Source organism: Chelonia mydas, chromosome 6, assembly GCF_015237465.2.
Source record: "Chelonia mydas isolate rCheMyd1 chromosome 6, rCheMyd1.pri.v2, whole genome shotgun sequence".
Taxonomy (NCBI): domain Eukaryota; kingdom Metazoa; phylum Chordata; order Testudines; family Cheloniidae; genus Chelonia; species Chelonia mydas.
In genome coordinates, this window is record NC_051246.2 from 113853884 (window position 1) to 113870777 (window position 16894).

The 16894-nt window shown below is 43.8% G+C and overlaps 1 protein-coding gene across 1 annotated transcript in view; it reads left to right on the plus strand.

Annotated features, from left to right (window-relative positions):
* TDRD9 (tudor domain containing 9) overlaps positions 1-16894 on the plus strand; it is a 149281-nt gene that overhangs the window by 94508 nt on the left and 37879 nt on the right. Inside the window, exons 19-22 of the mRNA XM_037901049.2 lie at positions 7238-7282; positions 9990-10043; positions 13015-13128; positions 16286-16393. Of these exons, the coding sequence (XP_037756977.2) occupies positions 7238-7282; positions 9990-10043; positions 13015-13128; positions 16286-16393 (321 nt within the window). The remainder of the gene's footprint in view (positions 1-7237; positions 7283-9989; positions 10044-13014; positions 13129-16285; positions 16394-16894) is intronic.

Below are 16894 nucleotides of genomic sequence, written 5' to 3' on the forward strand. Positions count from 1 at the left end.
GTAGACTCACTCCTCAGGCCCTACGCTACCAGCACTCCCAGCTACCTTCGAGACACCACTGACTTCCTGAGGAAACTACAATCCATTGGTGATCTTCCTGATAACACCATCCTGGCCACTATGGATGTAGAAGCCCTCTACACCAACATTCCACACAAAGATGGACTACAAGCCATCAAGAACACTATCCCCGATAATGTCACGGCTAACCTGGTGGCTGAACTTTGTGACTTTGTCCTTACCCATAACTATTTTACATTTGGGGACAATGTATACCTTCAGATCAGCGGCACTGCTATGGGTACCCGCATGGCCCCACAGTATGCCAACATTTTTATGGCTGATTTAGAACAACGCTTCCTCAGCTCTCGTCCCCTAACGCCCCTACTTTACTTGCGCTATATTGATGACATCTTCATCATCTGGACCCATGGAAAAGAAGCCCTTGAGGAATTCCACCATGATTTCAACAATTTCCATCCCACCATCAACCTCAGCCTGGTCCAGTCCACACAAGAGATCCACTTCCTGGACACTACAGTGCTAATAAACGATGGTCACATCAACACCACCCTATACCGGAAACCTACTGACCGCTATTCCTACCTACATGCCTCCAGCTTTCACCCTGACCACACCACACGATCCATCGTCTACAGCCAAGCTCTGCGATACAACCGCATTTGCTCCAACCCCTCAGACAGAGACAAACACCTACAAGATCTCTATCAAGCATTCTTACAACTACAATACCCACCTGCGGAAGTGAAGAAACAGATTGATAGAGCCAGAAGAGTTCCCAGAAGTCACCTACTACAGGACAGGCCTAACAAAGAAAATAACAGAACGCCACTAGCCGTCACCTTCAGCCCCCAACTAAAACCCCTCCAACGCATTATTAAGGATCTACAACGTATCCTGAAGGATGACCCAACACTCTCACCAATCTTGGGAGAAAGGCCAGTCCTTGCCTACAGACAGCCCCCCAACCTGAAGCGAATACTCACCAACAACCACATACCACACAACAGAACCACTAGCCCAGGAACCTATCCTTGCAACAAAGCCCGTTGCCAACTGTGCCCACATATCTATTCAGGGGACACCATCACAGGGCCTAACAACATCAGCCACACTATCAGAGGCTCGTTCACCTGCACATCCACCAATGTGATATATGCCATCATGTGCCAGCAATGCCCCTCTGCCATGTACATTGGTCAAACTGGACAGTCTCTACGTAAAAGAATAAATGGACACAAATGAGATGTCAAGAATTATAACATTCATAAACCAGTCGGAGAACACTTCAATCTCTCTGGTCACGCAATCACAGACATGAGGGTCGCTATCTTAAAGCAAAAAAACTTCAAATCCAGACTCCAGCGAGAAACTGCTGAATTGGAATTCATTTGCAAATTGGATACTATTAATTTGGGCTTGAATAGAGACTGGGAGTGGCTAAGTCATTATGCAAGGTAGCCTATCTCCCCTTGTTTTTTTCCTGCAAAAACCCCCCCCAAGACGTTCTGGTTAGACTTGGATTATTGCTGTGCACATTGTAAGATGAGCTGTTGCCAGCAGGAGAATGAGTTTGTGTGTGTGGTTTTTGGAAAAAAAAAAGGGGGGGGTGTGGGGGGGGGGTGAGAAAACCTGGATTAGTGCTGGAGGTGACCCACCTTGATTATCATGCGCATTATAAAGAGGGGTTTCAAAGGGAGATGGGCTGTTGCCAGCAGGAGAGTGAGTTTGTATGTGTGTGTGTGTGGGGGGGGGAAGGGTGAGAAAACCTGGATTTGTGCTGGAAATGGCTCTACTTGAGGATCACTTTAGATAAGCTGGTTTATTTGAGCATGGGCTTTCGTGGGCTGCAGCTCACTTCGTCGGGTGCGTAGCATGTCGTGGAAGCTGCAGAAGACCTTCTGCAGTTTCCGCGATGTGCTGTGCATCCGATGGGGTGGGCTGTGGCTCACGAGGGCTCATGCTCAAATAAACTGGTTAGTCTCTAAGGTGCCACAAGTACTCCTTTTCTTTTTACGAATACAGACTAACACGGCTGTTACTCTGAAACCTTTAGATAAGCTGTTGCCAGCGGGGGAGTGAGGTGGGAGGAAGTTTTGTTTCATGGTCTCTGTGTGTATATAATGTCTTCTGCAGTTTCCACGATATGCTATGCATCCGATGAAGTGAGCTGTAGCTCACGAAAGCTCATGCTCAAATAAACTGGTTAGTCTCTAAGGTGCCACAAGTACTCCTTTTCTTCATACCAACAAAGGCCATTTTGTCACAAGTTGTACAAATACCAACCCCAGCAGAAGTAGAAGACACTCTCCTACTCACAGGATCAAAAGCCTGTGTACAGACTGAGAAAACAACTCCGGTACTCCAGGGGATGGCGGTCACAACTGCCATACTCTCAGAGGCAGTAGGTTTGATGGGGGTGTTGGTTGCCACATGAATGGCAGTCCAGATCCTGTTACCACATTTGCCTTTCCCCTTTTGAGTAGGCTTGGTCTACTATCATAGCTGACAAATGGGTGCTAGGCATCATCGCCCAAGGCTATCTCATCTGTATCCACTCCTTACGCTTTACCCACCCTTCTTCCCCATCCCTCTTCAGGGTTCACCCAGCTAGGCCTGTTGGTGAACCCCGTGAAAAATAGTCTCTTATCCAATCACACAAGATTGAGTTCATAGGGGCCGTGATAGATTCCAGGTCGGTCAGAGCATAGCCTCAGGATGGGTTCCTGTTGTTGAAGTCACCGTTACTAGAGAGAAAATCAAACCCAACTACAATAGTGTGGACTTGCCTTAGGTTGCTAGGCCATAGGTTAGTGTTCACATATATGATGCTGGTTGACAGATTTCACCTGCTTGCCCTACAACTTTGGCTTAGATCAGTCTGTTCTCCAGCAAGATAGCAAATGAACAGAGGTCTTAGTGCCACCTCATGTCATAATGGAACTGAGGTGGTGACACTGGCCAAAGAGCTGATGCATAAATGGGTATCTCAAGTAGGGGGAGAGAGTTTATTTTACCTCTGGATTTGACACTGATGCAACCGCAGCGGGAATACTGTGTCCGGTTCTAGAACCCAAAATATTCAAGGAGGATGTTAAGGGTTTGTAGAAGAGACACAAGAATGATTAAAGGATTGGAAAAGATGCCTTAGTAATAGACTCAAGAGCACAATCTGTTTAGTTTAACAAAAAGGAGGTTAAGGGGTGACTTGATTATAGTCTATAAGTACCTACACGGGGAACGAATATTTAATAATGGGCTCTTCAGTCAAGCAGAGAAAGGTGTAACACAGTTCAGATGGCTGGAAGTCAAAGCTAGACAAATTCATAATGGAAATAAGGTGCAAATTTTTAACAATGAGAGTAATTAATCACTGAAATAATTTATCAAGGGTTGGTGGATTCTCCATCACTAGGAATTTTTAAATCAAGATTGGATGTTTTCCTAAAAGATATGCTCAATCTTCTAGGGATTATTTTGGGGAAATTCTATGGCTTGTGCGATCAGGAAATTAGACTAGATGATCACAATTGTCTCTTCTGACCTTAGAATCTATTATTATATGTGGTAGCTAGTATCATTCCTTGTATTTTCTTGGGTTCTGTTCTTACTTTCTCTCCCCAACAATGGCGTTAGTCCTGGATGTGTCAGGGACAGCCTAGGGAGCCCAGCTGAACCACCTAAAGATACAAGGGACCTCTAACTCAGAAGGGACTTCACATAAATGTCTTGGAACAGAAAGTCATCAGGCTAGCCTGTGTGGCATTCTTACCTGTTCTACAGAATTCCACAGTGCAGATGCTGGCAGACAGTGAATCCAATAAGTACTACGTATATAAGCAAAAAGGCACCCACTGATCACCACTCTCCATCAAGCTCTGGACGTGGTGCCAACAATACAAGATAACCCTCCTGGCTCTTCATCTTGTGGGAGTCAGCAACAACCTGGCAGACATCCTGAGCAGACAATCCATTATCAGTCACAAGTGGTTGCTGTAGAGGTCTGTCATAGAACTAATATTCCATCATTTTGAGGACACAGGTCCCACTGGTAGACGTGTTTGCTACCAAGGATAACCTGAAATGTCAGAACTTTTGCCCCAGAGGGGATGTGAGCACAGGATCATTACCAGACCACCTCCTTCTGCAGTGGAATTAAGCCCAAGTATATGGCTTCTCACCAAGTCCCCCTTCCCTGTGGTGGTGTCCGAAATCACAAGACAGAGCCGTGATCATCCTCATAGCTCCCTGTTGTCCAAGTCCAATTTTGGCTGGCAAACCTGCTACAGATGTTCATTCAACCACATTTCCAGGTCCTAGACTGCCTAGATCTGATTTCACACTACAACTGCCAGATACTCCATCCAGACCCAAGGTCACTGAATCTGACAGGATGGCTGTTTGGTTAAATACCAGCATGGACCGCGACTGCTCCCTGCAGGTCCAAGAGATCCTGATACAGAGCAGGAAGATGTCTACCAGAAAGACTTAGTCCTCAAAATGAAAGAGGTTCTTAGTTTGAGCAGCCCAGTACAGCCAGAGCCCTTGATACCAAAGATCCTTGACTACTGGTTGGATTTCATATACTCTGGCCTTTTGTTCCACTCCATTAACGTCTGCCTTGCAACAATCTCTGTTTTGCCATCCACCTGTGCTGTCATGCTTGGTCTTCTCCCGCCTGATGGTAAAAATGTTCTCAAGGGCTTACTGTATACCTATCCACCAGTCAGAGAGCTGCCTACTGCCTGGGACCTCAGTATCATCCTTCTGAGGCTGAGCCTCCCTTTAGAGCTTCTTTTGGAATGCTCCTTACGTCATCTCATCCTGAAGACAGTCCTTCTAGTTGCCATCACTTTGGCTGGGAGATAGTGAGCTTCAAGCACTTAAGGCGGAATCTCTCTCTGACATTTCATATGAGCAAAGTGGTGCTGAAACCTCACTATTAAATTCATTCCCAAGATGGTCTGAGTTCTATGAGAATCATTCAATCTCCCTGTCTTCTTTCCTGAATCCCCACTCTATACCAGAAGAGAAGAAATTGCATTTTGCATGTTTCCAGAGTCTTGCTTTATTAGATTGATAGAACAAAACCGTTCAGACTATCTTCCCCAATAGATACTACTAATCAGATGACTTCAATCTCGTGTGCGAGGCGCATGCATTTCTACAGTGGGATCCACCCAGACAGCTTCTTGAAAAACCACATTTACTATATGGTAAATAACTGTTCTTTTCATTGGCTTGAACTTCCTAATATTCTTTTGAGCTTAATTTTCCATAGTTGTCACGCCAAATGATTATTTTAAGAACAAAGAATGACCATACTTGGTCAGATCAGTGGTCCATCTAGCCCAGTATCCTGTTTTCCAACAGTGGCCAAAGCCAGATGCTTCAGAGGGAATGAACAAACAGGACAGTTATCAAGTGGTCCATCCCCTGTCGTTCAGTGTCAACATCTGGCAGTCAGATTTAGGGACACCCAGAGCATGTGCTATTCTAATGGTTTCAGTATGCTCGGGTGGTCTCAGGAATTCCCCAAGCACGTGGCATCCCCATCCGATAAGTGATTGACACAAGCAGTTCAAACACACAATGCATTTTATTAACACACAAATCCCTACTGCAGTAAGCTAAAAGCACCTTAAATTGCAATTACATACAGTCCAAGGTGATGCTGAATGAGCAGTGCCCCGGTTCTGATGGTCAGTCATTTAGAGGTCATTGGATGTTGTCTTCTCTCTCGTCTCGTCTCTTTCCTCTTATGCTTTTGGCTTATTTTATACTCTGAATTTGACAGCACACCAGCATTGTGGTTAAGCCCTTGCTGCTGCACTCAGTGTCATAGAATCTTGGCCCTGGTCTACAGGGGAGAGAGGGTGGATCGATCTAAGTTACACAATTTCAGCTACGTGAATAACATAGCTGAAGTCGACGTACTTAGATCGACTTACCATGGTGTCTCCTCCACGGTGAGTCAACTGCTGCCGCTCCCCCATCGACTCTGCCTGTGCCTCTCACAGCACTGGAGTACAGGAGTCGATGGGAGAGTGCTTGGGGATCAATTTATTGCGTCTAGACTAGATGCGATAAATTGTTCCCCGCTGAATCGATCACTGCCGATCCGGCAGGTAGTGAAGACATTGTAGAAGGGTAGGACTGGAAGGGACCTTGAGAGGCCTTCTAGTCCAGTCTCCTCCATTCAAGGCAGGACTAAGTATTATTTAGACTATCCCTGACAGGTGATTGGAGATTTTTTTAAGAGCAAGTTAGACAATGACAGAGATTCCACAACCTCCCTAGGCAATTTATTCCAGTGCTTAACTATTCTGACAGGAAGTTTTTCTTAATGTCCAGCCTAAACCACCCATTGCTTCTTGAACTATCTTCAGAGGTTAGAGAGAACAATTTTTCTCCCTCTTCCTTGTAACAACCTTTTATGTACTTGAAAACTGTTATGTCCCCTCTGTCTTATCTTCTCCAGACTAAACAAACACAAAGTTTTCAATCTTCTCTCACAGGTCATGTTTTCTAGACCTTTAATAATTTTTGTTGCTCTTCTCTGGACTTTCTCCAATTTGTCCATAACTTTCCTGAAATGTGGTGCTCAGAACTGGATACAGTACTCCAGTTGAGGCCTAATCAGTGCGGAGTAGAGCGGAAGAATTCCTTCTCGTGTCTTGATTACAACACTCCTGCTAATACATCCCAGAATGATATTTGCTTTTGTTTGCAACAGTGTTACGCTGTTGACTCATATTTAGCTTGTGATCCACTATGACCCCCAGATTATTTTCGACAGTACTCTTTCCTAGGCAGTCGTTTCCCGTTTTGTATATGTGCAACTGGTTGTTCCTTCCTAAGTGGAGTACTTTGGATTTGTCCTTATTGAATTTCATCCTATTTACTTCAGACCATTTCTCCAGTTTGTCCAGATCATTTTGAATTATATTCCTATCCACCAAAACACTTGCAACCCCTTGCAACTTGGTATTGTCCACAAACTTTGTAAGTGTACTCTGTATGCCAATATCTAAATCATTGATGAAGATATTGAACAGAATGAGACCCAGGACCAGTCCCTACAGGACCCCACTTGATATGCCCTTCCAGCTTGACTGTTGAATAGCTGTTGTTGTGACATGCTGCCTACATTCATTTGTTGTGATAGGCAATGCAATATGTTCTTGAGAACTAAAAAAGCTATTCATTATTTTAGGCATGGCAAGCCTGCAGACGAAGAGGAGAACTGAGGCATCCCAAGGTCAGTTAATGTTTTTTCCATTACGGTAGAAGACTGGCACTGAAGTGTTGTATTTCCAGAACAGGAAGGAAGCCTCAAAGTAGTCTCTACATTAATCTTCAGCTTCACATACTTGTAAATGGGAAGTAAAGGCTGAGTAATTTGTCAGTAGTTAGAGGGTACAATGTTCATTCAGAAACATGAATAGTGAGTTGCATTATATTTCACTATAAACTTTCAGTCTGTGTTGCAAATGATCCTGATTTTGCTCCCAATCCAGCATTAATAGGCTGTGCCTCTCTCTTAGCTGGTATCAGAGATGGTCCTGATTCATGACTCTAGGGTTCGATCATGCTGTGTCTGGTGGTGTAAATGTAGTGACTGTCCACAGTCAGCAGGTTTTGCATCCGCCATAGTAGTAGTATATAGCCCACTTTTTGACTCCTGTCCTGATTCTCTTCCCCCCCCCCCCCCCGCCCCTTTTTCCCATTTGGTCATCCTTTTCAGTTGTGCTCCTTTCTCTACCATAATGAAAGTACAGAGTAAAATGCACATTCCAAGTGGAAGAAATACACCATGTTTAGGAAGCTTTTTTTCAGCAGTGCTGGTGAGCTCTGCCAAAACTGCTCCCAGCCCGTGGACAGCCATGTTGCACTGAAAGGAGCTCCAAGTTCATCAAACATACTTGGCCTCTCCCACACCTCAGATAAGCTGCTGTTCTACCATCAGGGTACCTAACAAAGCAAGACACCTAGAATCAGGTGTGTGTCATGAGCTCCCTTCCAGAATCTAATGGGACAAGCTCCCTAAAGACAAGAAATCCAGCACCCGCCCCCACTCACCTTCTTAAAAAAGCCCTGGGGAATCCTCCTAGCCCAGTGGTTCTCAAACTTTTTTTTTTTTCGCGGACCACTTGAACATTGCTGAGGGTCTCGGCGGACCACTTAATGATCTTTCCAAATGTTGTTTGTACTGTTAGCTAACTATTGTAAAGTGCTTTGGATAAATGCACTATATAAAAAATAAAAAACCTTAATAATTAACATTTTTTGTTTTACAAATAAAAGCACACAACTCATATTTTAATACCGGTAGTCTTACCTTTCTGATGCAATGGATGTGCCCTCTCTCCCCTGTGGTGGCAGCCTCCGAGCTGGGGCTGGGAAGGAAGCGGGTGTCTCCCTCTCTCCCCTGCTGCGGAAGCCCCCAAGCTGAGGCTGGGAAGGAGGGCCGTCTCTCCCCTGGCAGCCGCAGCCCTGAAGCTGGGGAAAGTCGCCTCTTTCTCAGGCCACCGCAGAACTGCATGTCCCAAATTCCCCCCACGCCCTCTTCTCACCCCACTTCCCCTTACATGTGCATCTTCTCCAGGGTCCAGGCACCTAATTAGTGGAGCCACGCTTGTGCAGCTCTACGAATTAGGTGGGTGGCCCTTCTTTCTCTCGTGTGTGGCTGCCCAGGCGTGCACCTTAGAGGGAACTATCTGCGAACCACCTGAATGGAGCTTGTGGACCACTGTTGGTCCACAGACCACAGTTGGAGAACCTCTGTCCTTGCCTGTTCACCATAAAGGTTCACTTCTCGGGAAATGTCCTCCCCAAGAGATGGAGTTGATGGCTTTATCCCATAAATAGCTTATAAAGTTTAAACAGAAAAAATCAGGGAATCACCTCCCCCCCCGCCCCCCCCCCCCCAAAAAAAAAAAAAAAAAAAAGGCTGTCCAAAAGATGCTTCACTCTTTATTCATTCTCCAGCTCTGGAGGAAGGGAAACTTGCAGAGTCAGAACTGGGAGGGAAAGAGACCAAGAAACAAAATTCTTTCTGCTACATATGTTTGAAATAATAGCCAGGAGAGATGTAGAAACAATTGAAATTCATCTTGATAAAGGAGAATCAAACCCAAGTTAAAGGTAATTTCCTTCTTTCTAAAGTCAAAGCTAGCTCCACCATTCCATTACACTCTTCCTTCAAGGAAGTCATGAGGGAAGATTGATGGATACCAGATAAAGAAAAAAAAAAAGACTTGAGGCAAACTCTTGAAGTGGTTCTGAACCCAAGAACCTAAAACTTTCACTACCTTTTGAAAAACAACTCCTTTATTGCCCCCATGGCAAGTGTCCGTGATACCCACAGAGGTAACTTTTTTCCCCCATTAATGACCTCATCAAAAAACACAGAGCACGATGTGTTCAGATTGAGGCCATTTTGGCTTCTCTCGATACCCATCTGATTGTTACATACATCATGAGTACCAGTGTACATTTACTGAAGCTCCCTTGAGTAGCCAGGACAAATTATCCGCAGGACCTATCTGTCTGATGTCTGCTAAAACTGTGCATCCAGAAAAAGTGAAACCCTGTTTTCCAGGGCAATGTGTATCATGAAGGAGGTCATGTGGAAGGTTTGGACTGGTAAGTTTATTTAAGGTATTTTTATATGGCCCCAATTGCTATGGTATACGAGTGCCATAGTTATGATGTTTCTAATTGATATCTAGCGTCTTTACACCTTTGGAAATACATGACTGATGAGCAAATGGGTATGTAGATGGTGTGGCCTAATTCTGCAGCTTCCTGTTGTGAATCTGGACTGCTTATCCAATATCTACACAGAGAGTGTCAGAGCCCATTAGTGGTAGATTGAGGAAGAAGTTGGGAACCAGTGTGGAAATAAACAGGTAACAAATATTCCCTGTTTGCATTATATCTCTAATTTTCTCTGTGTCCTTCAGGAAGAACTTGACTGGGGTCGATCAAATTATATTCAGATCAAGAGAATCAGAGAGGTGAGTTGAAATGAGCAACAGTGTTTGTGATATTTATCAAGTATGTCACTTTCCTAATTTTCTAAATATATTAGGACGCTGGATGAATCTGCTGCTCTTTAAAAACAATAATTAAGAATTAAGATATTATACTTACACTTTTTTTGGTATATCTTTGCAAGAAGACACTGCATTTAAAGTGAAGTAAAACTGATAAGTATTTAAAGGTCCTCAAGTATATATATCTTAACCTCTTTCCCCAAGATTTATTTGTTATACAGGTACTTGAAGTACACTGGCTGGAGTTGGAGTCTTGTGGGTACTCCTTTTTCAATGCAATATAATGTTATGCTCTATAGTTAGAGCAATTTAAAAACAGTTATTAGGACAAATGTAACCAACACAGCTGTATCATGAGAATTAAAATGGGTAAGTTATATGATATTTTGTTACTAAAGTTACTACAGTGGATAATGGAAACTGCTTATCACAGAAGTGCTTCAAGCTTAATGTGGCATGCTGAGTGAAAAATAATTAGAACTCCTGAATAACCTTGATTAGCCGAACATGCCTTTGCCCACTTACACTTGCTAGTAGCAAGGTTCCTAATTAGGCAACTGCTTTGTTCTCTTTCACTCATACGCACATTCTCTCACACAGTCCAACCATGGTTCCATCACAGCATGCTCCTAGCATGAGTACTGTTTGAGTGCAGCATGCAAAGTGCACTTCTGAAATAATATTGGGTTCTAAAACACATAAAAAGAGAGAGCTCCCATTGTAAGCCATCCCATGAGGAATAGTGGTGAATGTTAAATGAAAGTACACTTATTTAGTTTGCGTATCTGTCACACTTCATTATAAACTACTGAATTACAACATCTTACTAAAATGAGTTTCAAAAAATAAAGCTCACTGACAAAAATACCTGCAAATTAACCAAGAAAAAAGTAGAGATTTTACATAGTGAAAAAGGAAGTTTAAGCAAAAAAAGCCTAGGCAATATACAGTAATATATAACATGTTAGGAGATTAAGATTGCAAAATTAAGCACACAATAGTTCAGACATGGTTGCCTGTGCAACCTTTAAATTGGTCTTATTATACATATATTGTATGATGGTCTCTAATTACATGACCAAATACTATTTTTTCCACAGAACTCTTGTCTCATTCAGCATATAGGATGGATGGTGCTCAGTGAATGAGTTCAATATTTTTTTATCCTCTTTCAATGAGTGGCCCCAGGTCTTAGTGCACATACTATCTAAATCCTGCCCTGAATGCAGAATTAACTTCTTCATAGGCTTTTCTAGGACACCCATCACCACAACATCCCAGTGCTTCAAAATCATCATTAACTTTACAACATCGATTTGAAGAGAGGTGATGTCATCCATCCCCATTTAACAGCTGGGGAACTGAGGCACAGAGATTAAGGACAAAATTGTCAAGTGTGCTTTAAATTTGGGTGCGTATATTGAGATGCCTAGACCTTGATTTTTCAGACTACTTACCATTTTTCTGGCACTTTGTATGCTCAGCTCACAGCACCCATTGAGTTCAGTTGCAGCTGTGAGTGTTGAACACTTATCCAGATTTTGGCTCAGATGTAACCGGTTAAACACTCAGAAAGTAAGAAGTGCAGAGTTAGTGGCTTCCTGTGGAAGAAACTGGTTTTTGTGAGTTGCCCAGGGTCACATGGGAACTTTGTGACAGAGGCAGGGATACAATCCAGTTCTGTAGGGCTACAGTCACCTGTCTTAACCACAAGACTGTTTTTTCCCTTTCTGCTGTCCCCTGCTTTCTTCAGCAAACCAGGTTAGGGTCCTACAGACAGCAGCCTTGTTCCCTGCACAACCCCAGTTTGTTCCCAGGGCACAGTCCATCCTATGAAATGAATGAGGCCAGGGTCCTGTGGGGAAACATAGTTTTTAATTACATGTTTACATACTGTCATAATGCACACATACAAAGGGGGTGAGATTAAGGTTGCATTGATGACCTTTCTGGCATTTCCTAATTTTGAATACTTAACTTTGCAACCTCAGCTTTCCTTTTACTTTGTTTTTTGGATGTCATTTCCTATTTCTGTGCTTAATGCATGATGTACTTTTCAGCAAGGGAATTTTGCATTATAGAGAGCTCTCTTGGAGGATGGATCTTGAGCTGTTAATTGAGAAAATGCAACTCCATGTTTTTGCCTCTGGGGTCAGTCAGTCAAATCTCTTATTAGGGGTTTGCTGGACAGCCTTTCTAGGAGTAGAGATATTAAGATATTAAGCAGTGTGAAGAAATATTTCTTTCATAGAATAGTGTTGATAAATTGTATAGTCAATTGCTTGACCACAATTTAGTTCGTTCTGAAATATACTCAAGAGCCCAAATAACCAGTGTCAGTCAGGTTCAGTAATATGGTACTGGAAAAAATTCTATACGATTCCAGTCTCCAAAGAACAGTCCTATGCAGCTATGTTCCTTCCTTATCTTTGTTTTGAATGCTAGCTTTCCAGGTACTGGTCCCGGAAGTTACATCCCTATCTGGTACTAAGACATAGAATGAAATGTATCTTGATTTTGGCAAGTTTCCTATCTGCTTGTGCCAGATGCTTACTTCAGCAAATGCAAAGTGTTATGGGATACTTAGTATAAGTGAACAAGATTTTGATATAGGCCAGTTTAGGTTATTATCACTGTTAGAATATTTGTGCTTAATGCTATTGGTGCTTAGTGCGTGTGTGTGTGTGTATATGTATATGTGTGTGTGTGTGTGTGTATATATATATATAGCAGATAATACATATTATTACTGTGCTAGCCAGCGTATATTAACAATAATATATTGTATGAAATTGATGCCTTTGGTTCCTACAAAAATGGATAGGAGCTTCCCCATTTTGATTGACAATTTCTATTGCAGGTTTATATATTTCTTATTTTTGTTTGTAAATGGCTTTAATCTGTTTAGCCTTATTTAGAATTAAAATTTCAGGTGGCTGAATTGTTTGAAGAGCTGAAGAATCGAATAAAATCATTCAACATGTATATTAATACTCCACCTGTTATGGATCAGGAGTATATATACAAACAGCGCTTCATTTTGCAGGTAGGAGGATTAATATATATAGCTGATTTCTTGATTTTTCTTTTGGAGTGGCAATGCTTTAATTTACAGTACAGTAGTTTGTACTTACTAGCATCGCCTCGGTTGCCAGCAAAAAGTTATCTGGCAGTTGCTAATAAGCAGAAGTCAGGTTTGTGAGGCTGCAGCCAGGGAAGGAAGCACTGGGAGGTGCTTTCCCTGGCTGCAGCTCTGCAAACCTGCCTGCAGGGAGAGGAGCACCTGAGGTGTGGGGCAGGGTTGCAGCTCAGATGCTGGGGCTTTCTATGGGAAGTGGGGACAATGGGACCCACAAAGCCGCATGCCTGTACCTCTCCCTGCGCTTCCTTCCCTGCGTGTGGTCCCACCGCAGGGCACAGTGTGTTAGGTGTAAGGAGATGCGTGGTGCAGCTCTGGCAGTCGGGCTGCAGCCCCGCTCCCTGCTACTGCTCTTACCACAGCTCTGCCCTCCCAGCCCAGAGCCCCTTATCTCCTGTTTGGTCCATGTGTGTAGGCAGGTTTCTTGGGCTGCAGCCCCAGAAGGAAGGGAGGAGGAAGGTGATCACTGACTGCAGGCAAGTTTTGCAGGGCTGCAGCCAGAGAAGGCATGTCCCAGCACTGCTTCCCTAGCTGCAGCCTTGCAAACCTGCCTGCAGGAGGTCTCTGCACATCCCGTTGCTTCCTTCTGTGGCTGCAGACTCACAAACCTGCCTGCCAGTGGTGCCTTTCTTCCAAAAAAGTTTATTCCTGAGGGAATTCTGTGGCAAAAAAAAGTAAAAATTATGTGCACAGTATTTTAAAATTCTGCAAATTTTATTTGTCAAATAAATGTGGCTCCAACGTGGCAGTGGGGAGCACAGGCCACTGGCTGCACTGAGGTGGGAGATCACTCGGAAGCCCCCACCTGCCTGGGAACAGGGACTCGGCTGTGAGGCTGCACCTGACCCTGACACAATGCAAGAGCCAGGCCTGCCCCAGAAACACCCCTGGGCTCTGCACCAGGCACACCAGGTCTGAGTGGACAGGCTCAGCCCGGCAGGATCCAAGTGTGGAGGGGCTTAGTGTGTGGGGATCTAGGTGTGAGGTGAGAGGTTTCTGTGTGCACGTGGCTCAGTGGGGGAGCTGGATACACAGGGGCTCATTGGGGGGTTCCGGGTGCAGTGGCAATGGGACTCTGCAGGGGATCCAGGTGAAGATGGTTGGGGCTCAGCGCGGGGGCGGGGGTCTGCGTGTGGGGAAATGGGGCTCAGCACAGGGTTGGAGAGTTTAGTGGGGGGCTCCAGGTGCTGGGGCAGTAGGGCTTGATGGGGTGAGGGGTCCAGGTGCCGTGGGGTGGGGGTCTGGGTGTGGGGGATTCTATGGGATAGGGCCTGTTTTGTGGGGGAGCTGCAGCTACTGCCAAGGGAACGCTGCATGCTGTGCTCCCACTACCCCCCATGATTTCCCTATCTCATTTTCTTCCCCATCTCATCTCCCTTGCCTACTGCCCCATGCCCCGTCCTCCTCCCCTCACTCACACATTCCCCTCCCCCTGCTCTAGTCCACCCCCTCTTCCTTCCCCACCGCCTCTTCTCCTCACCACCCTTCCCTCATTTCCCCAGCCCCATTGTGGGCACTCACTGTTGCACAGAAAACAGGAAGGCTCCCAGCACCCAAAAGGTAGCTCTACTGGCACTAGGACCCAGGAGGCGGCTTCAGCTGTAGAGTCAGCGGAGCCTAGGTGCATTCTCCTTCAGCTGGGCAGCAATGCACTTGCAGAAATAAAGTGGGAGGAGTGGCACATAACCCTGTGTTCCCCCTCCATGCCTCACCTCTCTTCGGGGGGGGCAATCCCCCCTCATATATTGTGCCCACGGTCACCCTCCCACCCCAGCCCACCATGTGGCTTCCCTTTGCTTCCCTGACATTTTCTGCGGGGAAGCACAGGAATTCCGGGGGGAGGGGCAATTTCTGCTCGTGCGCAGTCCCACAGAATTCCCCCATAAGTAAAAGTTGCTAATAATCACCATGCCATTGCTTATATCCTAATCCTGTTAATGTTGATGTTAATGTGATGGGATTGGTTCTTAGCTACAAATTGTCATTAACTGGAAGTTGCTAATATCAGGATTGCTATTAAACAATCTATTGTACTTGCTTTTAGACTCTTTGGAGCAAGCTTGTTACACTTGAGTACAAACGAGTGCCCATCATATGTTTCAATTTAATTTTTCTCCCTTTAGTTTTATATCCCAGTTCATGTGGGATCATCAAACGTTTTTTGGTTTGTTAGTGTAGAAAATAGAGCTACAATTCATGTTACTGTTATTTATGGATCAGTGGCTCTGTGGCTATCCCTTCACTTCTGACAGTTTATCAAAATAAAACCAAACCTGATATGTCATTTTGCTGTGGCTGTCCAAATTAGTCATAAAAATAAACTAGTTTGGAAGGACACTCTGAGGGTAGAGAATAAAAATAAAAAATGTAGCAAACTAAACAGTCCAGGAGTGGGCTGCATTACTCCTGTGTGGGATGCCACATTTGGACCTTCATTGGCTGTGTAGTTACTAAAAAAATTGGATCACTTCCAAATTTTGTGCAGATAACCTCTTAAGTTCTCTGTCAAGTGAAATTGCCTCTGGGCTGATAGAGAGTCAGCTTATTTTCAGATAGGTATTGGTGATGTGAAAGGCAACTCATTATTGAGTCTTCAGTGAAATTTTAATTCAGGTCTGTGCCATCAAACGCGTTGAGGTCTAATGTGAATATTGTTAGTGCAAAGTGAGTGAGTCTTATGTGCTCTGTAGAACCCTATTCATGTAGCTATTTCATGACGACTGTGAAAATCAAGAATATTTTCTGTGATGATTGAGACACGGGGCATTACCCACAATGCCAGTGGATTTTCATAATTTGAACAGATCATATGTACTTATATAAATACTAAAAATTGTTCTAGAGGGGAATCCCTTTTTATGAAATCATTCTTTAGGAATCTATGCCTTGTAATTTTAAACTGAAATGTTATATTTTACAGTTCTTCCCTTAGAGAAGAGATAGCCACACACACAGCTTTCATTAATGAAATTGTTCTGCAATTGCATTGAAAGGCAAATATGTCCCATTGAGAGGAACTAAATACAATGTGTTGCATTTTAGCAAAATATTGGCTTTATTTCAGGTTGTAATGGCTGGTGCTTTCTACCCAAACTATTTTACTTTTGGACAATGTGATGAAGAAATTGCTGTGAAGGAACTGGCTGGCAGAGATTCTAAAACCATTGTAATGGTATGTTAAGGCAATGAGTAATCTACTGTGTATTTCAATTATGTGAGATTTCAGTGTTGAGGGTGGTATTTTGCAGTTTCGTTCTCTCTTGCAACAGAAGAGGAATAAGAAAAGGAGTACTTGTGGCACCTTAGAGACTAACCAATTTATTTGAGCATAAGCTTTCGTGAGCTACAGCTCACTTCATTGGCTGCATCCGATGAAGTGAGCTGTAGCTCACGAAAGCTTATGCTCAAATAAATTGGTTAGTGTCTAAGGTGCCATAAGTACTCCTTTTCCTTTTGCGAATACAGACTAACACGGCTGCTACTCTGAAACCAGTCTTGAATATGCTGAGCATTACTTTGGAGGAAGCAGAGCATCATTAATCACAAATTCTTGGAACTTTGGGGTACCTATTTTTTTAAAATAAATTGTTTGATACAAAATCTACCTTTATTCAAAATAACTTCAGAATTTTGATGGCATTTACTACAGTTATAAATATTACATCTCTTTTGA